The following is a 26,117-nucleotide window of genomic DNA, read 5'->3' on the forward strand; positions in this document are numbered from 1 at the left end:
GTACGTGTTTCTTGCGGTTGGGGATTCATGTAGGTCAGTGCGGTGTTGGTCAGGGTGAGTGCATCGGGGTGCGGCGCAGGCGGCGGGGGGCACGCGAACGGCAGTCGACGGTGGTGACGGGTGACGGTCGGCGGGAGTAACGAGTAACACTGGAGTCGCCAATCGGGACCGATCGAGAATGCTCGCAGCTGGTTGCCGCGGCGTGAGAGAGCGAAAAGGGTGATGGCGAGTAGCGATGGTAGTGGTGCTGGGTGACGGTGGTGACGACCGCCGCGAATTTTTTTTTACCGATGGCTCTGTCCGAGGTGCATAATTTGGCCGCGATTATCGGCAGCAATGCTTTCGCCGTTGGCAAGGTGAGAATACATTCTCTTTCTCTTTCTCTTTCAACACACATACGTATATCCCTTTTGCCTTCGCCGAACCGAAAGATCGAGGCTTTCTCTCGCGGTTTGATGGAAAGAAGTATTACATACGTGCCAACAGTTTATTCTAACTACACCGCGTTACACCTCTCCACACCTGAAATCACACATTCGGCGGAGAGAAAAGGAAGAGGAAGAGGAGTAGAAAAAAAGAATCCATTGTGCGACGGCGACGGCCCGTACGTCCGACGAAGGAGGGCGGGCGGGGGCGATCCGCGTTTGTTTGGGAGCCGTTACCGTTAACGGCCAAAAAGGCGAGGGAGAAAACGCCCGCGAGAGTGTAAATGGTGACGATATTGGCCCGCGATCCGTCCTCGCTCGTTACGATCGGCGAGGAGCGCGGATACTCGCGGTGTATTATTGGATCTGCCCCTCGGTGTTGCGTGCGTGTGTGTGTGTCTGGTCTGCCTGCCTGCGTGCGTGTTTGTGCGCGCGCTCCCCCGTCCCCGTGTCCGGGCCGAGTCGCCGCGGCCCCGTTCGCGACAGCGATAGCTCCGACGTTGCGCGTTCGATTCGTTATTAAGATTTTATTTCGTCGGTCGTCGCGAGACGCGGTCGCGTAGCATTCCCGAGCCGCCCTCGTCCTCGCGCCGTTCGAAAACAATCGATAGATTCTCTCTCTCCGCCGCCGCTGCCGCCGCCGCCGTCGCCGAGCGCGATGCGAGTACCGTGACCGAGTACTATATAGGTAGGGCGAAGGGCAGGGTGAGATCTCTCCCTGCGGGAGTTTACGTTACGGTCGCTCGTGTCTCGGTGTCGCCCGCTGCCCCGCGCCGCGATAAGTACCGTGGCCCCAAATCCCAGAGATCTCACGTCGTCGTATTGCTTTCCGTAGAATAACGAGACCGAGCGTGGTGTCAATATGCTGGAAGTACCGCGGAAGGTCTACTCTAGGGACGTGCACGGCCTGGAGTACAATCATTGGGGCTACGACTTAACCGGCTGCGGCACGAAGAGAAACGTAAGTTTTTTTTTTTTTTCACGAATTTTTCCTCGCGCGGACGACGCAGCGCGAGGGTCGTCCACAATTTCGTCGCGCGCGTTCAACTGCGACTCTGTTTAGATGAATGTCGAGGACGAGGATAGTCAAGATTTGAACAATCCCATGGTCAACGACTTGGTATCGAAGATCCTCGACGAGGACTCCATTACCATTGACACCTGTCACAACAGTTACAACAGCGGGGGCGCGCATTATCAGACGGACTACGCCAATTCCGTACGCTCCAATCAGGTCGCGGACAGCTTGGACGCCTACCTGACCGACGTCGATCACCTGGTCGCGCGTTATCCGCTGTCCAGCAAGTTGCACAACATCTACAACAACGCCAAGAGCGAGTACCATCATTCCAACAATTTGTGCAACGACCTGAAAACGCTGAACCTCGGTACGTGCATGCGACAGTCCGTGGAACAGGGCAATGCGTGCGGCAGCGACATCGCGCCGAGCCCGTACTCGTCCGACCCGCGGTCGCACGTTGTACACGCGAACGACGCCGGCATGTACACGAGCGGCGGCGGCGGCAACATGCCGTTGTGCAACGATCTGTTGACGACCACGAGCGGGGCGGCGAGTTACGGCAAACAGTCCGGCAACTGGACGGAGCCCCTGTTAACCCCCTCGATGGGATGCCGTGCCGAACTTACCGGGAACTACTCGCGAATCTCGAATTGCGCCAAACCGGATCTGAATTTTAACGTTACCGCGTTAACCCTGGCACTGGACTCCCCGAATCCCGTTCCCATCGGCGAGCTCGAGTATCACAGCAGCATGCGGCAGAACGTATCGTCCAACTCGTACGGCGGCAATACCATGGTGAACATGCACGACATGTACGGCGTTACTGGTAATCCTAGTCAGGGTCCTGGCTACAGGCCCAACTCGGCGATGACCGATCTCAGCGTCGATTCCGGCTTCCTGTCGAACTCGCCGTTGCAGCACTTCTCGCCCGCCGACACGGCTCTGCACACCTGTTTCGGGAGCGGGATGCAACGCAACGGCATGGGTGACTTCAAGGACGTTCACGACACCGCCAGATTAAATATGACGAGTATCAGCATACCGAACGAGCAGATACAATTCTTGCAGTCGCAAGCTCGTAGCTACAAACTGGATCAAGCTGTGGACCAAGATTACAAAAACTTGATCGATTATTATCCCTCCGGTACAAACAACTTTGTCGCGTCCTCGGCGAGTAATTTGGACACGAACGAGAACGTTTGTTTCCCTAGTGACTGTAGAATGGATAATAGCCTGTTAAAGATGATCAATCCGAAATCAAAGTCCATCGAAGCCAAGACGTACTCACCGATAGGATTTCCGAAGAATCTGAGTTCGCGCAACTTGTACCAGCCTATCGCTAAGTACGGCTGTCACAATTATCAACAGTACACTGCCAACAGTGGCGACGCTCTGAAAATACTGCAACAAAATTCTACATTCTATCACAACGATTTGAAGCAGCCTAAGGTCAACGCGTACAAACTTGATGGATTCGACTTGGGCAAAGAGATCGCGTTTCCCTCGGGAAGTCACCTGACCGATCGCATCACGGGATCCACCCTGGACAAGGATGCCTTCAATCATATTCTGAAACAACGACACCATATATCGAAAATGCAGAGCATTCCAGCTGGGATTCCGCCTCCCGATATTATTTTCAACTCGGGAATGATATCGGGCACGAATACCGTGAGATCGGGAGCGTTTCCATCGGTGATGCCAGTTCCTGTTCCGGTACCGGTTCATCCTGTCCCGCGACTGTTCTCCGCGCTTTACGGAGGAAACTTGAGTTTTAGAAACGGCAGTGGCGCGGCCAGAAAGACTGGTCCCTCGAGTATATTGCATTTCAATCTTGAACAAACGTACGAGCAATTCAAGCAGTTGGAAAAAGAGCGCAAGAAATGCGAGGCTGGATTGGCCGCGCATTTCCCGGGGAAACGAGTGACCAGCGCGAATAACATACCCATCCCGCGTCTTCAGGGAAATCCGTCGAGGGTGGATCGTTTGATAATCGACTACTTGAGGGAACACGCTCGTGTCATTACGTTGATAGCAAAGGTGAGTAGACAATATCGCCTACAAAGATTTTTTTTTCTTTAAATAAAGGGAACATTTTTAATTTGTTTTTTAATTTTTTTGTTACGCAGTGTATTAAATAAATACTCGATTTTGTGAAACAGATGGAACGCCTACGTGGGACCACGATGAATCAACGCGTGCACAAGGCCATGGAATATTGGCTGGAAGCTATCAAGTACGTTCAAGAGTGTCGCAAGCAAGAGATCGCGAATGCTATCAAACGTCAGAAGGAGAACCCACATTGCATTTTAGCGTATGACGACAATGGTGAGTGTCATAGTTAAGCAAGAGCTCTTATAAATATTTTTAGAAAGCATGTGGTATGAATTGTTCACGGACAATTAATTTAACTCCTGAATAAATTCTTGAGAGTTCTACCGATTATCTTTACTTACGAAGCAATAAGAAAAGTAAATAGTGAAATAAAAATTTGACAATTTTCTAAGTGCTTACATATTTAAATTTTAGAGCTAACTTTTGAAAATTTATCGATGGAAATCTTAAAATTCGTAAAAGATCTGCTTTAAACGACAGAACTTCTTTCAAAATTAATTAAAAATTTATAGCTCTTCGGGGAAGGCAGCAATTCTATGATCTTTTTATCTAGTTTTAAAGAAATAAGACAAGAAAGTAAAGCAACAAAGCCATCTCAGCTAATTCGAATACTTATTCGAATACGCGGCAACCACAAATATTTGATTACGTGTCTAATATCGAATATCGCAACTTGTAATATTTATAACACGTGCGTGCGTGTGCGTAGATATTCTGACTCTGGCTGGGAGCGTCCACGAATTGACGAAGGCGTCGCGATACGCGCGGACCGGTATGTATAATGCGCTACAGGCTACACTACTTTATGACTTGGACATAGAGAAGAAAGTCGTCGAGGCTTCTAAGGATCCAGTCTTAGATGCGAAAGCCCACAGCGAAAGTCAAACGAAAGACGGAACCAACGATTACACAAGCAATACCTAGCAAACTTGCGCTGAATCCACTTGGTATCGCTCATCTTAAAGTACTAAATCGAGATTCCAGCAGCTTTTTACTTACGTACAGTATTACGTTTTTGAAAAGCTTTTGCTGGTGTATTACGATTAATTTTACTGTTGAAACAAAATGCCGCCCATTAAATTCAAAACTTTCACTCGCGATACACGAGGTAATACATTACGAATGAAACTAATGCGTAATACGGACATTTGGAGACGCGTGCGACTTTTTACAGGTTAATAACTCCATAGTTTTCTACCGTAACGTATTTTAATGCTTACGACAGTGTAACCGACTTAGCTTTTCGAGAACACCGATTTAGATACGAGAGTTTCGCTGAACTGCCTATCCTTTATCGGTTTATCTCTGTCGCGTGTCAAACAAACAAAAAAATATATATATATATCGCTTTTTTCCTCGACGCCAAATGGAAATAAACCGAGAGCAGTGTCGATCGTGTTTGAACCGGTGAACGGCCGCTATAGCTTCGAAAATCGTTGACGACTGCGTTAACTCGCAGCAAGAACGAGATTGCTCAGATGTATTACATCCTTTAGAATTATGATAGATGAAGCCGTTCTTTGTACAATTACTCGTTTATATACGTATCCTAAGTTAAACGAGATATAGATAGGCAGAGAACGCCGATGTACTCGTTCAAAATGTTCGGCAGTAACTCGTTAGATTAGCTCAATGTGGCCTTCCTTGAATGTGTGACCCATAATGTGGTAGTAGATGTTCCAGGATTTGAATATTTCGCGAAGTGTAAGTGCGATATTTAATCGCATGCAACACGAGCTTATATATATAAATATATAAATATATATATATATATATATATACAGCTTTTATATATATTATATGTAAAAGCTTTAATATATATATAGATATGTATATGAAAATGTTGTTTATATAGTACTAATGTCAGACTTTTCACTACTAATATCGCTCCGGGTGTATCCTCACTTTACGAATACAAAAAAGAAATACATATACGACACGCACATACGCGAAGTAATCATCTACATTACATCTACAGATCTACAGGTATACGCACAACGAGATCAAGCTACACCCGCACATAAAACTTTTGCACAGTACATACGTAAATATGTATATGTGCGTATACGTGTGTAAAACATATATGCACGTATACATAATATAATTTTATGTCGTTGCTGTGTATTGCTGTTCCTGCTTCACAAATCACTCATTGTTATTTCTGTATCAGACGTAACATCGCCCTGCGAGCGGAGCGACGAACATATCGCGATGAAATCGCGAACGATGCGTCGATCGCGTACTTGTAACAGATGCTAATTAGTACCTAAAGTTTCTATTATCTGGCATTTAATTATATAACGAAAGAGTAACCGAGGTCAATCAACTTTCGCGTGCTTTGATCTCTTTCGGTGATAACCGCGTCGCGTATTACAGTAAACTGCGTGTATCGTCATTCCAAATTGTCTTAAATTCACCTTTTCAGGATATAGATTTAGAACAATTTGGAAATAAGCTTGTCGCGAAACTTCAATTTTTCTTAATCGATCACACAATCCAGTACGATTGTTCCGTTTTCGACTACGTCTCTTCTTCGGAACGAACACGAAAATTCGTGCGCTTTAGAAGAAGTACACGCGTGTTTCACGAACGTCCGAATATAAAAAGTCTAGCGTAATACCGTACATCGCGCGTTAATTAAAAAATACAGCATAGATATGTGTTTGACAATCCCTTTTAAACTGCATGCGATGTTATTGCAAACTTATGCACGCATGCACGCACGCGTACACAGTCACGCGCATACAAACGCGTACACATATCAATATTTTGAAACCGGGATGACCGAGTATTGTGTGGCTGTGAAATGGAAACAAGGCGATGTCGTATGATCCAATTTGTGATCAAGATACGAAAGCTAGAAAGGCTCGATGCAAGAAAAACCTAATTTGCAACATTTATTTGGTGTGTAAAATTGCGTTTTTTAAATAAGTTTTGCAAATAATGTACTGTGGAGACTTTGCGACATCCTTGTTCCAAGTTTTTTATTTCACGTTTGATAAATCTGATATAATTTTGAGCTCGATTAGTCTCAAGGAAATATTATGTGACGTTTTAATTATTAAAAATTGACGTAGGACCATTTTCGACTATCTCTTAACATTCAAATCTAAACTCGACGAATCTCTGTACCGTTTTTAACATATTTAATACTAAACTCGGATAAAATGTATTTTCCTCCATGTTGAACCTTCAGGATGATATTGGTCATTCTTGTTTCAAGTAGTGGAAACGACGTATTGTATATGTAAACAGTTGTTTTTTGACCAACGGCATTTACATATCTATTATTTTTATTTAGCAGATTGTATTCTTAATTAAAATAACGTCACTCATCATTGACTTCAATATATTCTTTTTTATTGTAGGAAATATCTCGATGTAGAAAAATATCTTTGTTTAGCCAATTTATCTTGTTAGACAATAGAAAGGGATGTGAATCAAGTTTGCGCAGGTGTTAACTAATATAATGCAGGAGAGTTTGAATTTGTTTTATATTTAATTTGAATTTTACATCTGAAAGGATCGTATTATGGATATATTCAAATCTTACATCAATTTCTAATATAATTGTATTTTTCTAAAAATGTCTTAAAGTCGCTTAAAAGTATTCTCAGGGTTATAAAGTAATATTAACAGTTTGTGATAATTGTGTACGTAAAGTGAACTTCCAAAAATGATGAATTCCAACATGATAATTTAAACGTGTTTGTGACACGTGATATAACAAGTCCGTAGTTATCTGAAAATCTTTAATTATTCGATATTATATTATTAATAATCAGTCAAAGATATATTTCCACATCTTTTGCATTGATGTGATGATTATTTTTTATTAGAAAATTCGAATATCGAATTCTGGAAAGTTTGTGAAACGTGATCTTAGCTGGTTAGCTAATATGTAAATGAGAGAAAATGCCGTTCGTTAAAGACCACCCCGCGTATTGTATGCGTACGTATGTGTATGTGTGCTCGTTGCAGCAAAGTGCAGTATAAGTGCGCCGCGTCCGTATATTGTAAATAAAAAAGCGATGTCGTAAACAATATAGCCGAAAATATGGCAGGAACTGACCAATGTTCGAGGCGCGAGACTGTTAAACTATGATTACCATATATATATATATATCATGAAAAACGACATACATGCATACATAGACCAAACATTTGTATAAGTTTTCACTACGGCAGTGGGTGAATCCGCAAATTGATAATTGATACCGGAAGAGAGTGATAGTAAATTTCTCTAAATACCTTCCTTAAGATTGACTTAAAAAGGTACTAATTATTTAGAGAAACTAATTTACGTCCTAAACTTAGAGACGAAATGCTTGTCTTATGTATATATGTCGTCGTGTAAAACTTAAAAAATGATGCTTTTGCGATGACGCACTTCTCGAGCACTCGTGATAACGATCGTATCGTTATTACGATAACGTTGTATCGAAAACTCATATCTCTCGTCGTAGAAGAATCGCGAATCTCGTCCGCCATTAAATATCGTGAAAGTATTTCTCTAAGCGGCTTTGTAAGATTAATGTTAAATTGATGGTAGCGTGGTAAATTATACGATCGATACGTACTCGGGGCTATCAACGCATAGTTGAGCCGTAGTTATTTTTCTAGTTAGTTTTTCTGTCCTACTTAAAAGAGACTCGTCGTCGTGAGACCGCTACTTGCGATATGTATAATATGTTACCTGCGACTTGCGTTTATAGATTAGCGGTTATTAATTTGACGCGACCACTTTGCCATGTCCTAAAGTGGCATGAGCTTTTGTAGACAATCAGTATTTATACGTTGATAATTAAGATATGTTGATTAATATCTAAAGTTTTAATGAGTTTGTTACATCATATTTTTTTTTTTTTTTTTTTTTTTTTTTTAGAGTCAAGTCCGGTTCAGTTCGTTTTTTACGTACACGTTATGTAAACTTTTTATAGTTGACTTGTAGTAGTTATTTGATGTTTTACTCGTTCAATTGTTCCTATATGGAGAGAATATAAAGAAAATTTTATGTAAACTAGTAGACTTGGCTAGTCGAGCGTACGTAGTATCGAGGTCCTCTTCGACTTACACTGTCTACGTCGTATTCTTTCGTTCTTCCTAATAGCTAGGTACTGCTTTCGAACTCGCCTAAGCGGCTTGTAAGTCTCGGACGGAGTAAAGCTGAAATCGTAGGGCCTCGTGCTATGCTCATTACGAATTTACCATATTATGTGTTTCAGCGCGTAGCGTTATTTATTATATAAATTTATTATTCGTTCGCTTAATATACAATTTCAGATACTCTTTTTGCATTGACACTACGATATCGTACCTCGAATTTAGATGATAGATAGAGACCAGCGTGCAGATATTCGAAGGAGCTTTCGTTCTGTCGATAGATAACGGGGGATAAGTAAGACCGTGGTTCAAGACGATGGTCTTCACGTATAGTACCACGTATTGTGTGTATCATAATTTACGTGTATTCGGCGTAGAGAAAATGTGTAGGTAGGTAATATTGCGAGCAACAATGCGAAGCGAAAATCGAAGTGTAATGTTATCAAAATGTACAGGGTTCCCATTTCAACTGTATTATCTTTTGTAGGCCGATATATAATTTAGAGAAGACGAACTTTTCGCAAAAAAATACGAAGAGAAATCGTCTCTCACTTTCTATATGTCAACGCTATTTTTCCCGTTTAACGCAACGATCTTCATTGAGTAAGTCTTGCGTATTATATTCCTAATTTATATGAATTTTCGCCTCAGTGGGGAATGGTTACACATTGTTTAAAAAAGAAATCGTCCTTTTTATAATAATAATTATAACACTGCTATTTATTATTCGCATTTTGTTAATTTTTCTGCCTCTAACTTTTTTTCCGAATTTGGAACATGCTTTATTTTAATGTGCGATTAATAAGAATACCGACTTTAAACTGGCCGGAAGATAATATAGTAAAAACGGGACGTACCGTATAAACGATATACACACACGATATAAACACATGTGTTGATACGTTATAGATTTATATGTATGCGTGTTAGGAATCGGTTCTCGCGCTTTTCACACAATGAAAGGAAGAAAGTGCATTGACTTGTACATCGCGACTTCGCGATCGCCGAGCGAGAATATTTATATATAATACATAAGGAAATATATCGAGAGCTTCTTAGATAAAGCTAGGGAACAATGTACGGCTCTATCTCTCCTACTTTCGCTCTCGTACTCTCCGCAGCCTCTGCGCGAAGAGGCGGAATTGAGGTCCTAATATTGAAGCTCGTAGATATTCAAGCTCCGCCGTCGATCGGCAATATCCGTACTTGTTTTTCTCCCCCGACCGTGTTGGAAATCGCGTTGCGAGTAGCGTGGAGCAAAGTAGACGGAACGTAGCACAATTTGGATTAGATCGTTTGTTAGACGCGTTTATCGGCCCTAGAAACTCAAATTAGCGCGAATAAGCTCAGGTCATGAGAAGCTTCCTGATGTGTTAGACACTTAACGATGTTAGACACTTAACTACGAGATTCGACGGCACGTTCGTCCCCCCCCCTCTTCTGCCACGAGATAACTCTTCCCGTCGCGTTGTTCGTTGTTTTCTGTTTTATGTCGTTGTACATACTTAATAGCTAATGTAAAAGTGTCGGGGATTGGGAAACCGAGTCACGATCTAGCCGAGCTCGAAATTCGATACCGTTCTCGACGTTCCTTACGTTCACCTGCGAATAAATGTGACGCGACGAGAGGATCTTCGTCTCTTCTTTCTTTTTTCCTCTCGCGCACAATATCGAAAATCGAGATCGGCCGAGATCGCCGGCCGGTTTTCCCGGTGGCCCAGCAAAAAATTGACCAGGGTCGGTAATTAAGCAAGCAGGAATTTCTACGTGAAAAACGCAAAAATTGAAGGCGTTCAGTTCGGCCGTCGAGGAACGGGGCTGTCTTAGCCGGCCGGTTTACTCGTAACACACATCGCCGCTTATTTTACACGACATACCGCATAGAATCATAGATAAGCAATAGGTAACGTCTGCGCGAAGACAGAAAAGAAGAGGAAGAAGAGGCGCAAGGCTCTCACAGTATAGGATATCGTTAGCCGTTCGTCTTAGAGACACATACGCGACTCGTAAAGCCGTTTATATGTTTAGAACTCGCGCTCGTATCTCGCGAAATGATGCCACTTCTAATTATAGCGCATTAGGCTCACTGAAAATCCTCGATTAAACTCGTCGACGAGAGCGTCCGCAATGCGGGTCACGTGGACGTCGCCGTAAGGTATAATATAATACTCGGCAGAACGGTCGATGGACTTTGTGTTGAACGGATAACAGATCCGTACTTATGTAAGTCGAGAATAACGATGATTGAAACGCACGTTGAAACGTTTAATTATATAATATTACATTATCAATGTTATATAGTATGCTAGTTGGCAATAACTTTTTGCATACATTTAACATTTTAATAACTTACAGTCACGCTTTTGTTTTATATAATGGGAATAAATTAGTAGGAGTTGCCTATAAATAGGAAGTTTCGACCGTTCTTGCGATCGATTGCGCAATCAGATGGCTCCGATGGGTTTGACTGTGCGGATAGAATTTAATGTTTGACAGAATCGAAGAGCTTATTTTTCCAAGCTCTCTTAAATCCGAAAGATGACAGGATTTCCAATAGAATCTCCCGAATAACTGCGAACTTTTCGCGTCAGATAATTTTAACTTGACTCGATGCGTGTAAATCGAGCGTCAAAAAAAATCATCTTGGTTTTAAGACTTGGAGACGAGTTCTTCGATTCGCCTAAGGGTATAACTTACAAGCTGCTATACTTGTCTAAATACACATGAATGTAATCTACCAGATATTCGCGTCCGTTAGATTTTAAGAGTGAAACTTGTCGATTAGAGTTCCTAACGATGTGTTAGATAGTCGCGAGCCCAGTTTTTTCAATCGCGACGACGACGTCGCATCAACGAATTAGCCGAGCGATCGCAGCATCTTAGCTTCACGGTCCTGTGTCTCATTATAATCTAGAGTCGATTACGTCGATTAAGAAAGACCGAGAGAGTCAAACCCATCGAGGCGACTATCTGATTTTCTCACGGCGCGTCTCGCGGGAAACGCGGCGCGAACAAAGGCGAACGATCGATCCTCCGCCCGCTCGTGGAATTAAAATTCAACTCAAGAGACAATCACTCTGCTTCGAGGTGTCGTGTGCGTTCAGGGTAACGGAGAAGAAACGAAGTAAAAAAAAAAAGATAAAAAAAGCGGGGTGAGAACGGAGCGATCGGGCCTACGTCGCGCGTCGACGAGATCGAGCGGAGGTGCTCGGTTTGCGGACCATTAAAACAAAGGATACTGTACAACGATTACGCTACAATAATATTTAATGTACCTCTAGGAAACTCGGGACTCGCGATGGGTCTCGCGACACCGCGGGCCGATATCTCGATATCGCGCTCGTTTTTTTTTTTCTTTCGCGAAGCTGATCCGTTTTTACGCTCCACAGAGTTTGGAGAAACGCGCACAGTCGAGATCCCTCGCGCGCGTCCCGGGACAATAGTAATCGTTTTTCCGTGTATTTTATTAGGAGCTCCGGCGCATTTCGTACGAATTTATCGGGATGATTTTACCTAATCCGTTTCCTTTTCTCCTCGAATACGTAAACCTGTTAGCCTTCGATCCGAAGAGGTTCTCGGGAGCGTTATCGCGTGCGAATACCCGAAGCGAATAGATACGCACGTGTGGCGCAAAACCTCCGGGAGGACGTAGGAACGCGGAACCCCCCTTCGAAACGGCTCTTCAATCTCTAAATCGACGCTCGAAATCTCGGTCGTCCTCACGCATTTCGTTTCCTCGCGTTCGCACGTAGGCAAGGGTGATTTAGGGTGGTTTAGCGACCAGAAAGTAACCGGCTATAGGTCTACCGATAGTTAGTCTCATCAACGTCGTTATCCGCATTGGCTTTCTCGTGTTTCTCGCGGGAGCACGAGCGTGTTGCCGCGATTGTTATTTTTATATTTAACCGTAAGATTTTTTATCAGCGAACGGTCGTACCCTCGCGACCGCGATGAACGGGAAATGGGGGAAAAAAGAGAAAGGCAGAGGCCGTGGAAATTGGCCGAGAGAGTTGCGAACGACACGACGATCGAGGAGATACAACCAGACAATACAGTGTCCAACATCGGGACATATAAGACGTCTTATGTCCATTTCTACCAACGCCGATTAACTTTAATCTCGGTTTAACTTACTTTTTATCCTTTTCTAATTCTAGGAATTAGAAAAAAGTAAGTTGAACCGAGATTCAAGATTTCTACTAATGCGGATTAACTTTAATCTCGGTTTAATTTACTTTTTGCTTTTTTCTAATTTCTAGAATTCCTAGAATTAATTCTAGGAATTAGAAAAAGGTAAAAAGTAAATTAAACCGTGATTAAAATTAATCCGCATTGGTAGAAATGGACATTAAAGACGTCTTGTCCCGATTTTGTGATTTTCGCGTTGTCCGATCTCCTCGCGATCTCTCCTCGCCTCTGTTTTCAGACTTGCCGTTGATTTCCGCATCCTCGTCGCGGCATGCCTTAAGTGTGTCAACGTTAATCGTATCGACTACGTAATAGCGTCTTCGTGTCGTCGTCGTCGTCGTCGTTGTCGCCATGGCTGTTCACTCCTATTCTTCGCGCGCGACTCGTTCTTCTTAATCACGGCGATTCTCCCAGCAACGGGTCCCACCATCTTATCCCTGACTCCGACACATATCGTGGAAGAAAACGATCGCAGAAACACGCGCGCGCAAACACTCCTCTCTCTTGAAGCTTATACACGTTTAACAACGTCTGCACGTTCTCCCTCGAAGACGTCGTCCACGTCCAGAGATCCGGGGTCTCGTCGATCGCTGAATATCTTCCCCCCCTCCCCCTCGAGATTCCAAGTCTCCCTGCCCCGTTGTGGAAGCGAATCTTCTCTCTAAAACGAAAATATTTTCGTAACGCTTTATCAGCCACCCCGTTTTCCGCGCGCGCGTTACACGGTGAGAAGCGTAAACGGTTTTTTTTTTTTTTTTTTTAATACGATCGGCCCCCGACCACGAAGAGCGAATTCTCGAGGTTCTCTCCGCGAAATGCTTCTAGGCTGTGACTCGTAACTCGAGAAATCCAATATCGCGCGTTATTATCGAAACAAATGACAATCCTTCCTCGAGCGAAAGTCGAAAACGAGAGGGAAAGGTGCGCGAAAAAGGGTGAAAAAAATAAAGAGAAGAAACGACGGAAGGGATGAAGATCACGCGTCAGAAGTTGGAGAACGCTTCGGATCACGCTTCCTCCTCGTCCCGTTCGCGGTACCTTAACGCAATATACATTGTCGATACGTAACGATATTTCTATCTCCGTTTTCGCCAACGTCTCGCTGTCAGCGGGCACTCGAGCAAGCAAACTTAATAATTAAATTTAAAAAAAAAAGGAAAATAAAACGTACGCATTATACGGTCTCGGGATAGATATGCGTAGGACGCGAGGAAGCCGAGACTGGAGAAACCGACGGACCCTTTTCTTTCTTATGCCGCGAATTTTTCGGCACGCATGCTCGCGCAGGGTCGTGCCGACCGCGTACCGGAGGGACGGCGTAATAATATTAATAATAATACGCGAATGATATATCTTTAAATGGGCTGTGGTAGAAACAAAAAAAAAAAACCTTTATATATACTTTACATATATATAATGGATCGGATCCTCTCGTTTTAACTGAAAGAAAGAAAGAAAGAAAAAAAGCGGCATCTCATTCAAAAGGCGCATCTGTCTTTCGAAGCGTGTTGAAAGTCACTGTCCTTTACCGTTTTGTCACACAACGATTACCTTGCACAAAGCGTACCTAATTATATACATTGTATGCGCGTGTATGTATGCACGTATAATTATACATGTAATATAACGCATATATGACATGTATAATTGTACGCACACATTGGTGCATACGTACATGCATATATCGATAGTAGGATCCGCCGTAATGATTGTCAATAATATATCGTACCTATCGTATTCGTCTCGATACACGCGGGCAGATTATATAATATAAATTATATTGAGCTATATAGGCTGTAAAAATCCGAGCGGGGCCTCGTCGCTCGGATCGGAGCGGATATCCGTTCTCCTCCGAGCGTGTGCAACGTGATGCTGTCGCTTCGAGGGTCTCGGGAAGAAGATTCCCCGACGGATTGACGAATTTCTCCTTTTCTCCCCCCTTCTCTCTTGATTCGCCTTTTTTAACAATCCCGTCCAAACGGGGATATGTCTGATCGTGATGGAAAAAATGATGATGGAATCAACTCGGTCGTACTACGGGGGGTAACCCCCCCTCTTGATCCCCTAATATGATTTTTATTTAACGCTGATTTTAACGGATGGAAAGCAGTAAGTTACATCAAATTAGATTAGACCGAGCGGATTCATCTTCCGCGAGCGACGTCGAAGCGGCACGGCAGAACCATCACACGCGTATAGACGTTCGTATCAGTCGCGTTAGAGCGTAGTTCCGCTAGCTGAAAGAAAAAAGAAGGAAAAAAAAAAGAAATATACGAAGGAGAAACGGTGTTTTAGACTCTTGCTCAAACGATTCGTTTCGTTTTCACTTCTGTGCCGGGGGGACGTCGCGCGCGCGACGTCCCCCCGGTCGTCCGAGGGTAGCGACGGAGAAGAAACGTGGACCATTCTGTGCGCTCGATCGCGACGCGCGCACGTACACGAGGGTAGTCGCGAGAGACGTTCCCCTTTCTACTCTTACACTCAATCCGCGAGCCTCCCCGCGCGGACTCTCTGAGATTCGAACGAACGCGTTATGGAGATGAGGTATACTTGTGAAAGCGAAATTTAAAATAAAATTCCTTTTTCACGCCGATGTAAAAAAAAAATCGATCGCTTTAATCCTGCCACATGATTGAAACGCGTAAATTCGCGTCCGGGTTGATCTGTCGCGTTCTATCGTCGCCGGAAGTCCCTCCCTTTGTTCGTCTTTCACCTTCGCGACGTTTCCTCGGGATGCACAGTTGAGGGACCTCCTACGCGCGATAGGCGACGAGATAAGGGAAAGTTTGTTTCGTATTTTTTTTTTTTACGAGCCCCAGCGCGTATTCTTATAATATATTTATGTCAATTTTTGCGAATGTAGATTAACTTTAATCTCGATTTAATTTACTTTTTATCTTTTTTTTAATTGTTAAAATTGGAAAAAGACAAAAAATAAGTTAAATCGAGATTAAAGTTAATCTGCGTCGACAGAAATACACATTAATGTCGCGCGATGATGTTTAATTGTTCCACGGATGTTTCACTGTCGAGGATTTTATGTATGCATGCATACGCGTGCGATTGTGTGTGTGTGTGTGTGTACGTGTGTATGTGTGTGAGAGATTATATCTCGTTTGTGTTCCCACGTTGATATTCGATGTGTCTCGCGGTAATATCGTCTGAAGTGTGAAAATTTCGTGTATGGTGTCCCGCGCCAGTGTTCCCGGGGCGACCTCGGCTAAACTCCAATTAACTTAATCGGCGATCATTGACCAGCGATTAATCGCTCATTGGTTGAAACCTTTCATGCCCATTGCATTTCTACCAATGTAGATTAAGAGCCTCAGCAGAATGACTGACTTATTATAATTTTAAGACAATGTTTTGTACTTTAAGTCTTTATTTTCAGGAAGTTTCGGTCTACAATAGGTGTTTTAAGCCCTAAGCCTTAAGAAATTGTTCAATCACAGTTGAATTTGAGGAGAATAATTGACTGTGATTGGTCAATTTCTTAGGGCTTAGGGCTTAAAACACCTATTGTAGACTGGGACTTACGAATATAGTCTTATCTCTCAGGTCTTAAAAGTCGTTGACACTTCGTACACACTTTTAAGACTTCGAGACACAAGACAGTATTGTACTAAAGACAAATCTTTCAAGTATAAAACATTGTCTTAAAATTATAAGTCAGCCATTCTGCTCAGGTCCTAACTTTAATTGTCGGTTTAACTTACTTTTTACCCTTTTCTAATTCTTAAAACTAAAAAAAGATAAAAAGTAAATTAAAGCCGAGATCAAAGTTAATCTGCACTGATAGAAATGGATATTAATCGGCCAATCTCCGATCTCCCCACATGTCGAACACAACGAGAAATTAATGAACTCTTCCACGTTAAACAAAAAAAAAACGTTACTACTCGATAAATTAATCGCTGATCGAGTTAATCGGACTTCCGCAGTGGTCATCCCAAAAGGTTAATCCAAATGAAACGATGGCCAAGCGCGATTTGCGCGAGGCGCGAAGTTGAGCGTACAAAACCACGTTTTTGTTAAGATCGTAGTCGTAAGTATGTAAACCTGAGCTTAATGTACTATCTCTCTCTCTCTCTCTCTCTCTCTTTCTCTCATAATGGAACTGTTTGTACTTTACTAGTTTATTAAACGCCCGTTTAGACTTACATAGTAGAAGAGAGTTGAGAGAAAAAAAAAGGCATGTTCAATGCGCGTCCCTCTTCGGAGTCAGTTACTTTTTCTGTTTTTTTTTCCTCGCTCTAGTATATGAATATCTATATATGAATATAAATATATAAATATGTATTACGCGTACGTGAATGTCAAGTAGGAGACGCGTATCCACGTGCTTTCGCTTTGAGAGACATTTTAGTAATTTCCCCGATAGATATCGTTTTTAAGGCGTTGCGAGCGTGATGCTGTTCGAGCAAAATCTAGAAATCGGCAAAGATGGCCATTCTCCTTCCCGTTCTTTCCTTTCGTTTTTAAATCTCCTCTTTATGTTCCGAACACTACGACGATTAGAACAAAAAAATGTGTTTTACTCAAAGTGTCCTTCCTACGTAAATTTACTTGTTCGTTCTTATAAGCTAAATAAATGGTATCTCTTTCATGTTCACATGTTCACGTATACGTCTATTTATTATCAACGAAACCCTCCTCTAATTCGTATTGCATGGTCTCTTTTTTTCTCGAATACTAATATTTTTGTTTATGTTGAGATTAGTTGATCTCAAAGAAAGCTGTTGATAAAATATGTAAAATATATTTAAAAAACGCTGAATTCAGAATTCTAGGATTTGACAAAAAGTCTACTTTGTTTTTACAATATTATAACAATTATTAATAAAAATAGTTTACACGAAGCACATTGCTATGGCGAATAAATTAATTAGTCTTGTGTATTCACAAGCAAAAAAAAAAATAAATAAAATTGGAGTTTTTGCAATTAGATTGCTTGGAGTTTTTGTTCATTTTTAAAAATTTAAATCTTTGGCGATAATTGGTGTAAATAAGTAGATATATTTTGCGGCAATTAAAAGAGAATCTTAAGATTACAGCAATTCTTAGAAATCTTGAAATTTTAGATAGTACCTTCTCGCTGATTATATTCTCCAGATACTTTTTCGATTTTTAAGAATAAAATGTTTATCAATAATTAAAAACGGTAGCACAAGTTGATAATTTACTAATGGTCAATAAAATTGAACTAAATTTTATCAATAATTAGTAAATTACACTAATCTGCGTTAGGGTCTTTAATTGAAAAAAATTTTATCTTCAAAAGTCGACAAAGTATCAGAAGAATTATGTAATCAAACAGAGATGTTACTTGAGTAAAATGTCAAGAATTAAAACTTCAAAAATTCCTAAAATTGAAGTCTAAAAATCAAGTTACAGAAATTCTAATTTTCAAAAATTAGCAAAACTTCAAGAGTATGTAAAGGGTGATTTATTTGAAATAAAAGCTAATTATTTTTTAAGTGGAACATTAAAAAAAAAGTAAATAAAAGTTGCTTGCTTTCAGAAAGGATATCTTGTCGCTCGAATCGAATGGTTTTTAAATACGCAAGTTTATACAATTTTAAAATCACTCTTATTTTTTAAATATATATAATATTAACAATAGTTTACGAGACATTTCTTTTTTTTTATTCGGACATATACACTGGTTCACATAGAATCTTTACGATCACATTGCCAAAAGCCGGTATTTATATGACACCTTCTCGAGAACTAGTTTTACTACAACTAAATGCGTTATAAAATAAACAAAAATATATTTCGTGATTTATTTAAAATTTATATAAAATGTACAATTGCCATGAATGTAAAGAAATACGGGATTGGCAGTAAAGGCTTGAGTATAATTACTGAAAAGGCTAGCGAAATCGTGTGCATCCATACATTACAGACGTTATATATACATAAACGTCTATATAATTTACTAAAGGAGTACTTTCTGGATAATTTCTCATATCTCACAAATCGTTTAGCTATATAATAAATCACTCCCAGAATATATATCGATGAATTTTGAATACCAGGTTTTGTCCTAACTGACAATTATTAGCTTTTACATTGAAGGGAGTCTTTGAAATTACGGCTATTAATAAGACGATTCTATTATATCGATCTACACCTATAGATTAAAATAAAAAACATATATAAAAGGCGGATTGTCAATTATATTATTATTATCATATCCGATGATTTTTATTTCTTTAATACAAGCTATCGTGATGTACAGAAGCATCGTAATTTTCCTCAGGTTAATTCAAAAGAGATTCAATGAAATTGTTGAGAGATATCAATGATTACCAATTATCTTTTCAATCTTTGACTTTATATATATCTCTATGTAGTTATATTTAAAACAAAGTCGATTAAAATAAAACCCATTAAAATTTTTAACTAAAGAATATATAACTCATTTATTTTCTTTCGTAAAATTTAATTTGCTATAAATCTCTTATTTTTAATCGTTAAATGTTCAGCAATTTTATGGGTTTCAACATTTTTGTTGAGAACAAGGTAACAACTCAATCGAAAAATTTACAATGAAAAGAATAATAATCCTGGAGCTCTGTATATCATGATAATGGAGATGTGTTGCGTTCGCGAAGACGCCCATTTAACAGGCATTAGAACATTTATGACGTTTAATGTACATTACATGTAATACGTTGTCGGCGATGGAATTATAAAACAACGGATTCTCACACGCGTGTTTAATTATCGAGCAACAACCGATCAATTAGCTGCCTACGATATTAGATATGTAAGTTCGCGGCACGGCGTACCTCCACGCTCGTAAATCGGTTCTGCGGCAGTTAATTGTCTGCAAAGTTGAGTTGAGGGTGCTGTGAGCTCTGCACTGTTCTACAGTAGGCGTTAAATATGCCTCGTAACATAAAGTTCGGAGCGTTTTTAGGACATACGCGAGATAATGTCACCGTTAATAACGCATTCGCCTTGACAACACGCAATGCAATCTAGAATACAACGCTGTCGATCGGGTCGCAGCACCGTCCGCCACTAGCTTTGCTAACGTTAATACAAGAAATTAAGTAAATATCGCGTTCCTTCACACATGAAGTTTTTACATTATCGAAACTGTCGTGACTAAACATCGTTAATTTCGGCACTTCGGAAATGCTTATTTAAAAAAATGCGTTTATATACTCGCGCTTACGAGATAGATCGCACTATTTCCGTCCTCGTCAAATCTTATTATGCTACAACGTGGCCAAGATTGGCAGATTATACACTTAACAATTACGTATATATATTTATACCATATATTAACATTAACTATGGCAGTCTGTCGAAATACGCGTATTTATATAGCTAACAGGCGTCTGGATTGTAAAGCGTCCAAGCAAAGTGGGCACTTTGACATTCACATCTAATGACGCGAGTGTCGCAAAGAGAAAGGCGATTTATTGTACTGACCAATCTTGTTGGTTGTTTAATGTAAAAAAAGACTAATCGGCACCGCGTTCACCTCGACACATCGTTCCTAAGTTGGTGCGGCGCGATAAAATACGAATAAAGTTTCCTTAGACTTTACCACTACTTCATAGTATAAATATTATTGGCTTTTGTACAAATTTCGTGGATTTGCTTGAGTAACGTAATACGATTGCGCGTAACGGCTACGATTGTAAAAAAAAACGGATTTCACGCTTGATCTTCATCGGGAGTGCGGATAAGTACGGAACGTCACTGAGAATAAGTTTCACAAACTTCATTCATTTTGACCAATTTGAAGCCAAATTCCCCTTAACGAAAGCGTCTTCTCGTAAAAAAAGAAAAACGTTGAGCCTCAGTTACCTAATCTCTTCAAATGCATTGTCAAAAGATATATTTGCCAAGCGACAAGAAATGAGTCGCAAAGGCAATCTTCATTAAGGAAGAAATAGCTTCAATATGTTCTGAATACTTGTAGAGACAGTTTGGAAAATTATTTAACAGTAACATCCTACATTTCTTTTCTAGACGTGAGACGAAATTATGTCGTGCGTTAATCACTAATAACGCAGTGTACCTAATATATACCGTTTTCAAACTACTTTACACGCGTACACCGTGAACCTTACTAGTGGATTTATTCACCTTGCACACACGTCTATGCTATTAATTTTACTGCGATACCTTCGAGATAAAACGGACAATATTCTCCTATATGCGCGCGATGCAAGTAAAAAAGGAAAAAATAATATCCTACAGCTTGTTTAACAAGTTTTACGAGTTTTTTTTTCTACAGCTCATTGCAAGCAAAAAACATCGTATAAGATATCGAACTTGCGTAAAAACCATAAAGTCGAGTATTCTGTTCCTTTCTTTCTATCTGAAAGCTACAAATTGCTGTTAATTGTTGTGGTACCGAGATGTTAATCAAGATACTCATCTCAGTTATACTTATATGTATATTCTATATTGATACTTTATTGTTAAAAGTAAAAATAAGGTATCAATTCTCCTTAATGTCTCTTCACTTTTTAAAATCGATGGGGCATTGTAGAAAACGGCAGTGGCATCACGATATAAAAGCAAACTGTAGGATCGTAAGATCATCGAAAGAGAGCATAATATTAATCGCGAAGTGTTCACAGAATACGATACCATTATCAGTTACTTTAAGTTTGTATATAAAATGCATATTACAATTATTATTCGTTTCGATAGCGTTACGATTGCTGGAGACTCGATTTGCGGCGGGAAAACGGTTCTAGTTATGAAAATATTCATTTTACGTAATGTTTGTTTTCTTTTCTCTTTTTCTTGTTGCAAACTTTCTAGTTTTGCATTCATAGAGACACGTTTTCCACAAACACATAATCGTAATTTGTGATTTTAGTTTAATCGCACATGCGTGACGGCAGTGATAGATTGTATGTTGTGTCATGTGCATTCCGCTATATCGGTCGCCGTTCCAATGAGTTTCGGTATCGCTATCTCCAATATACGTATATTGGAACAAATATATATACTTTCTTTCCGGGAGCTACTAAGAAACTAATCGAATTTAAAGCAAATCGGTGGTTATGATGCCGCGACTTATGGCCGCGGGATCATAGGACAGATAGATGAAGTACTAGAAGTTGATGGCTGTGACTAGGGAGGTAATACGTCCAGCTTTAGGCCCGTCCTCGGCTTGCAGAAGCCGCAATAACCGCCGCATTTACCGATGATTCGTTGATTATTCTACATAATAAAAAAATATATTAAAATATATTCTCAAAAATTATAGTATAGAAGTAGAAAGAAAATCCATTGCATTTTTTATTAAAATTTGTCGCTTTTCTATTAAGTATTTAAATGAAATTATTAAAATCAGTCCTTTAAGAAAAAGATTAGAGTACTTTCAAATGAAAAAGTATATTAAAGCCCCAAGTGATTGCATTGATTAATGATTTTTTTCGAAATTGTATCAATTTTGTTTTCACTTTTATGTATGTGAAATATAAAGATAAAACGATAAAAGATAAAAAGAAGCAATATAAAACAAACAGAAAATGTGTCAAATCTGAAATATGGCTCTTAGATAGTGCGATGATCACTTTTTCTGTCGGAGATTAATTACTTACAATTCTATTGATTGCGAGAAAAGCGCTTGAGGTTTCCTTAATCCAGGTAATTTCTGGCGATAATCCCAAGGCAGTTCCCCTCAAATCAATGCTGAAACGTCCTTGCGGACATTCGGTGAGACTATAGCAATCACCGGCTTTGCCATACTCCACGCGTTGCATTCCTTTTGTCCACGAAAACGTGTAATCATTCGCTAAACATAAAACATCTCAAATGTATCAAATGTATATAACTCATGTGATGTATGTAAAACGCCACTATAAACGCAATTTCCAAATTTTCTTTGATTAAAAATTAAATCCGAAGTATGCATGAGCCGAACATGGTGTTTCCTGCTTACCTATAATGTAGAGTGTCGTTGGATCTATGCGTACCCTCTTAAACATCGTTCTGCCAGATATCGTCCCCAATTCGGACACGCAGTTGCAACTGTCGTTTCTTTGACCATTGAACGGACACGTGTGAGGGTTCCTTAATCTGACACATCGAAATCAAATCATTACAAGATGCCGCTGAAGATAAAGTTATTGAATTGTTGAGAAAATAATTCTCCAAACACCGAGAATAAAATAGTAAAACGTCAACCTTTTGTCGTAGATTTCCGCGAAGTTCTCGCTGTCGCCAGCTGGCAAAGTCAGGTATTCCCGCGGCTCGGCGCTCGACATTCCGTGACAATAAATCGTCATATTTCTACCACCAATTAACAACGGATATTCACCGTCCGTGGTAACCTTGAGTCGTTTCTGGATTTCAAGACAGGTGACTGGACCGCATTTTCTTTGATTGCACTTGCGCTTTCGTTGTGGCTTGTATTCAGCTGGACAGTGAATCCGCGCTACTGTATTGCCGGCTGCATTGTGGCAATAAAGCCTACGGATCTGCCGCCCTTTGCGTCCGCAAGATTGACTACACTGTAGAAACAAAGAGCAAAAATTAATGTAAAGGAAAATACAAGAAAAAAATTCGAAATGAAAAGATGAAGAAACGGAAAGGGGATAGAGCGACGTTGGTTTCGGAATAGTATTTCAAAGAATGCACTCACTTTTTTCCAAGGGCCAACAGTCCAATAATATTCATCACTGCACTCGCGTAGCTTACAAATCTGCTCGCTGACCGGCCTTTGATCCATCGGGCAACCTTCAGTTGGCGTTGGATCGATCCATCCGTACAGATTTACTCGATGACAAGTGACCGCGCGACGTTGCATTCCTTCGCCACATTCCGCCGAACACTTACAGGAAAATAAACATATTTATAAATCTCTTTTGCTTGCATTATACTAAATAAATGTTTATCGCGGCAAAAAAAATCAAGAAAAACGCAAACGCGCAGAGATCATTAACAACATTGATAATGTCGTGTCTTAATAAAAGTAATAATGAAATGAATGTTATAATGAAAGAATGTATCGACAAATCGAATGTGCAAATTATCACGAACAATTATTAATTGCAGTTGTAAACATTTTCTTTATCTCTCGATAATATTTTAATATTATTCGCTAAAAATAATTGAATTTTTACGCATTACAAATGTAATCTATCCAATTCAAGTTGAATATGCAATTTCTGCTTAAATCTTCCACCAATCTGTTGACAACTTGCTGATGGTTCACTTCAACCGGAACGATAACATACATTCTCTCATTATAATACGAAATTATGCAATCAATTTAAAATGGATCCATGCTCATGCGTAATCTGAAACAATAATATATGTATATCTATAATATATACCAGGTCACTATCATTTTATTAAAACCATAAACAACCAGTGGTTGTACGATAATATTCTGTGTATGGTGGCTGTATAATATGCGGTGTTTTACCTTCCCAGGATATTTTACTGAGGATATTAGTATTATGCATGAATATTACAAACACGGTAATATTCTCTAAATCTGCTAGGCGGAGTGCAAGTTATAAACACGTTAGTGATCAAATATCATAATTTTACACTCATTAAGTGAAAAATACTCTATGTATACATATTTCTCAATAAATGTAATGTAAGATTAATAACATGCATGAGGAAAGTCCATCGTTTGAAAGAGAATGTTAAATCGAACATCTCGCACGGATCTGATAATGATCCTGTGTGTTATCAAGGTACCATGCATCTTCCATAGTTCACTATAATATGTATGGAACCCATTATCCCTGTATGTACGATCAATCAGAATTAGTTATTTATGCCATCGTTGCAATAATTGTTATTCTCCCTTGCTGTAAATATACCAACATTCGGGTGCATGTAAAACTTGATTTTCACGTTTTTTTTTGTAAAGGTTGTGAAATGTTTATAAAATTGGGCATAGCAGCAAGGACAATGCTGGCGTAAGGTTGAGGTACCTCCGACCAGGTGCCTTCCTGCCAGATAAAATCGCAGGCAACACGTTGGCATAATCTCTGTGATTTTGGTTTGCGCGGTTTTGTTCTCAAGCACTGCTCGTCCTTAACAGGTACTTCCGGCCAATGATTGCTTCTTCTCATCGTACATTCCACCCTTCGTGTCTGAATCCCGGTGCCGCATGATTTCGAGCACTGCAAAATATTTCGATTCGGTGCAAACTGGCCATCGTCATCCGTGATGGTAAAATTTAGCGCTCAACACCACCGTTGCCCGATACCGGCATGTTCACGACATCGATAGAATTCCGCCAAATTGTTTTAACTGTTTTATTACGTTTATAGTTTATTAAAATAAGATGAATTAAGAGAGTTTTGTTTAGGACATCTCACTTAAAAATGGTTTTCCTAAAATGACCTAAAACGATGACTTCGTTCGTCAATATTTTCAAAGCACCTATATACACTTTATTTATTTTTTTCATTTATTTTTCATATAAAGATAAATGCCGATAAAACTTTAACTTTGTTGCTATTATGATGTTTTTTAATTATAGAAAGATTTATAGCGTTTGTTCATTGCATATTGATTTACTTCTTGATTATTCAGAGATTAAAAAATTGAAAAAGACACTCGCTTTAATAATAATTACTCCATATTTTAATATTATAATTTCACTAGATAATACGGTTTACTTACCGGAGTCCAATTAGACATTTTCCATCTGCGAACGATGTTAGAATCCAAACTATTCTCCCGGCTGCTTTTAGGATTGCTTCTGCAAGATTCTTTTTGGCACCTTCGCACGTGTTTCGGTTGCTCGTCGTTACATTCCTTGTCTGGCAAAGTTTCGCCGCGATGACTTTGACAGCGGATTTGACGATGTTGGAATCCATTACCGCATACTGCGTCGCACTAAATCATTAAAATCATCGAAAGCATCATTAGTCAGAGAATCACTATACGTATATTTTTATTTTCGCGAAACGTATCCATTTGCTGTATAAAAAAATGTATAATGTAATTTTATATCACGTTTAATTCTATAGAAGAAATAACATTCATGATATTAATTTTGTGTAACAAAATAAAATATTTCAATACCTCGCTCCAGTCGCCGGTATTCCAAGTCGGACACGGGTGAGGATTGCACGCGATCCTGACTATCGGTTGTTGATTAGAGTCACAATAATAGTCAGGCGCGACCATCCCAGTTTCCGAGGATATACATCTCGCTATCCTGTTTTTGTATCCGATATTGCATTTTCGCGAGCACTGTAACATGAATTATGAAATAGTACGAATTATAAACTGCAAACTTAAGAATT

General features: G+C 40.1%; 2 protein-coding genes across 7 annotated transcripts in view; one reads left to right on the forward strand and one right to left on the reverse strand.

Moving 5' to 3' along the window:
- The first annotated feature begins 152 nt into the window (after window positions 1-152).
- On the forward strand, window positions 153-14,310 carry LOC112452299. Its single transcript, XM_025012418.1, has 5 exons — window positions 153-356; window positions 1,261-1,386; window positions 1,489-3,486; window positions 3,609-3,774; window positions 4,271-14,310. Exons 1-5 carry the CDS (start codon window positions 291-293, stop codon window positions 4,483-4,485), a joined length of 2,571 nt encoding a protein of 856 aa, XP_024868186.1. The 5' UTR covers window positions 153-290; the 3' UTR covers window positions 4,486-14,310.
- A 4,053-nt stretch (window positions 14,311-18,363) lies between these two features.
- The window catches only part of LOC112452301 (A disintegrin and metalloproteinase with thrombospondin motifs 9), a 37,418-nt gene continuing 29,664 nt past the window's right edge, over window positions 18,364-26,117 (reverse strand). For 3 of the 6 annotated variants that reach the window (XM_025012422.1, XM_025012420.1, XM_025012421.1), the window contains exons 22-29: window positions 25,894-26,064; window positions 25,489-25,704; window positions 24,792-24,983; window positions 23,483-23,671; window positions 23,026-23,351; window positions 22,781-22,917; window positions 22,440-22,633; window positions 18,364-22,056 (exon numbers count right to left, since the gene is read on the reverse strand). In XM_025012422.1, the coding sequence (XP_024868190.1) occupies window positions 21,967-22,056; window positions 22,440-22,633; window positions 22,781-22,917; window positions 23,026-23,351; window positions 23,483-23,671; window positions 24,792-24,983; window positions 25,489-25,704; window positions 25,894-26,064 (1,515 nt within the window). In that variant the 3' untranslated portion in view covers window positions 18,364-21,966. The remainder of the gene's footprint in view (window positions 22,057-22,439; window positions 22,634-22,780; window positions 22,918-23,025; window positions 23,352-23,482; window positions 23,672-24,791; window positions 24,984-25,488; window positions 25,705-25,893; window positions 26,065-26,117) is intronic. The other 3 variants (XM_025012426.1, XM_025012423.1, XM_025012424.1) reach the window with 1 other exon arrangement.

This window comes from Temnothorax curvispinosus, unplaced genomic scaffold (genome assembly GCF_003070985.1).
Source record: "Temnothorax curvispinosus isolate PA1 unplaced genomic scaffold, ASM307098v1 QBEX01003210.1, whole genome shotgun sequence".
Taxonomy (NCBI): Eukaryota; Metazoa; Arthropoda; class Insecta; order Hymenoptera; family Formicidae; genus Temnothorax; species Temnothorax curvispinosus.

Excerpts from the sequence above, each read along its gene's own strand:
- LOC112452299 (XM_025012418.1), top strand. The coding sequence starts at position 291 with ATGGCTCTGTCCGAGGTGCATAATTTGGCCGCGATTATCGGCAGCAAT. Across the intron at positions 357-1,260 it reads ATGCTTTCGCCGTTGGCAAG|AATAACGAGACCGAGCGTGG; the intron begins GTGAGAATACAT and ends TGCTTTCCGTAG. Across the intron at positions 1,387-1,488 it reads GCTGCGGCACGAAGAGAAAC|ATGAATGTCGAGGACGAGGA; the intron begins GTAAGTTTTTTT and ends GACTCTGTTTAG.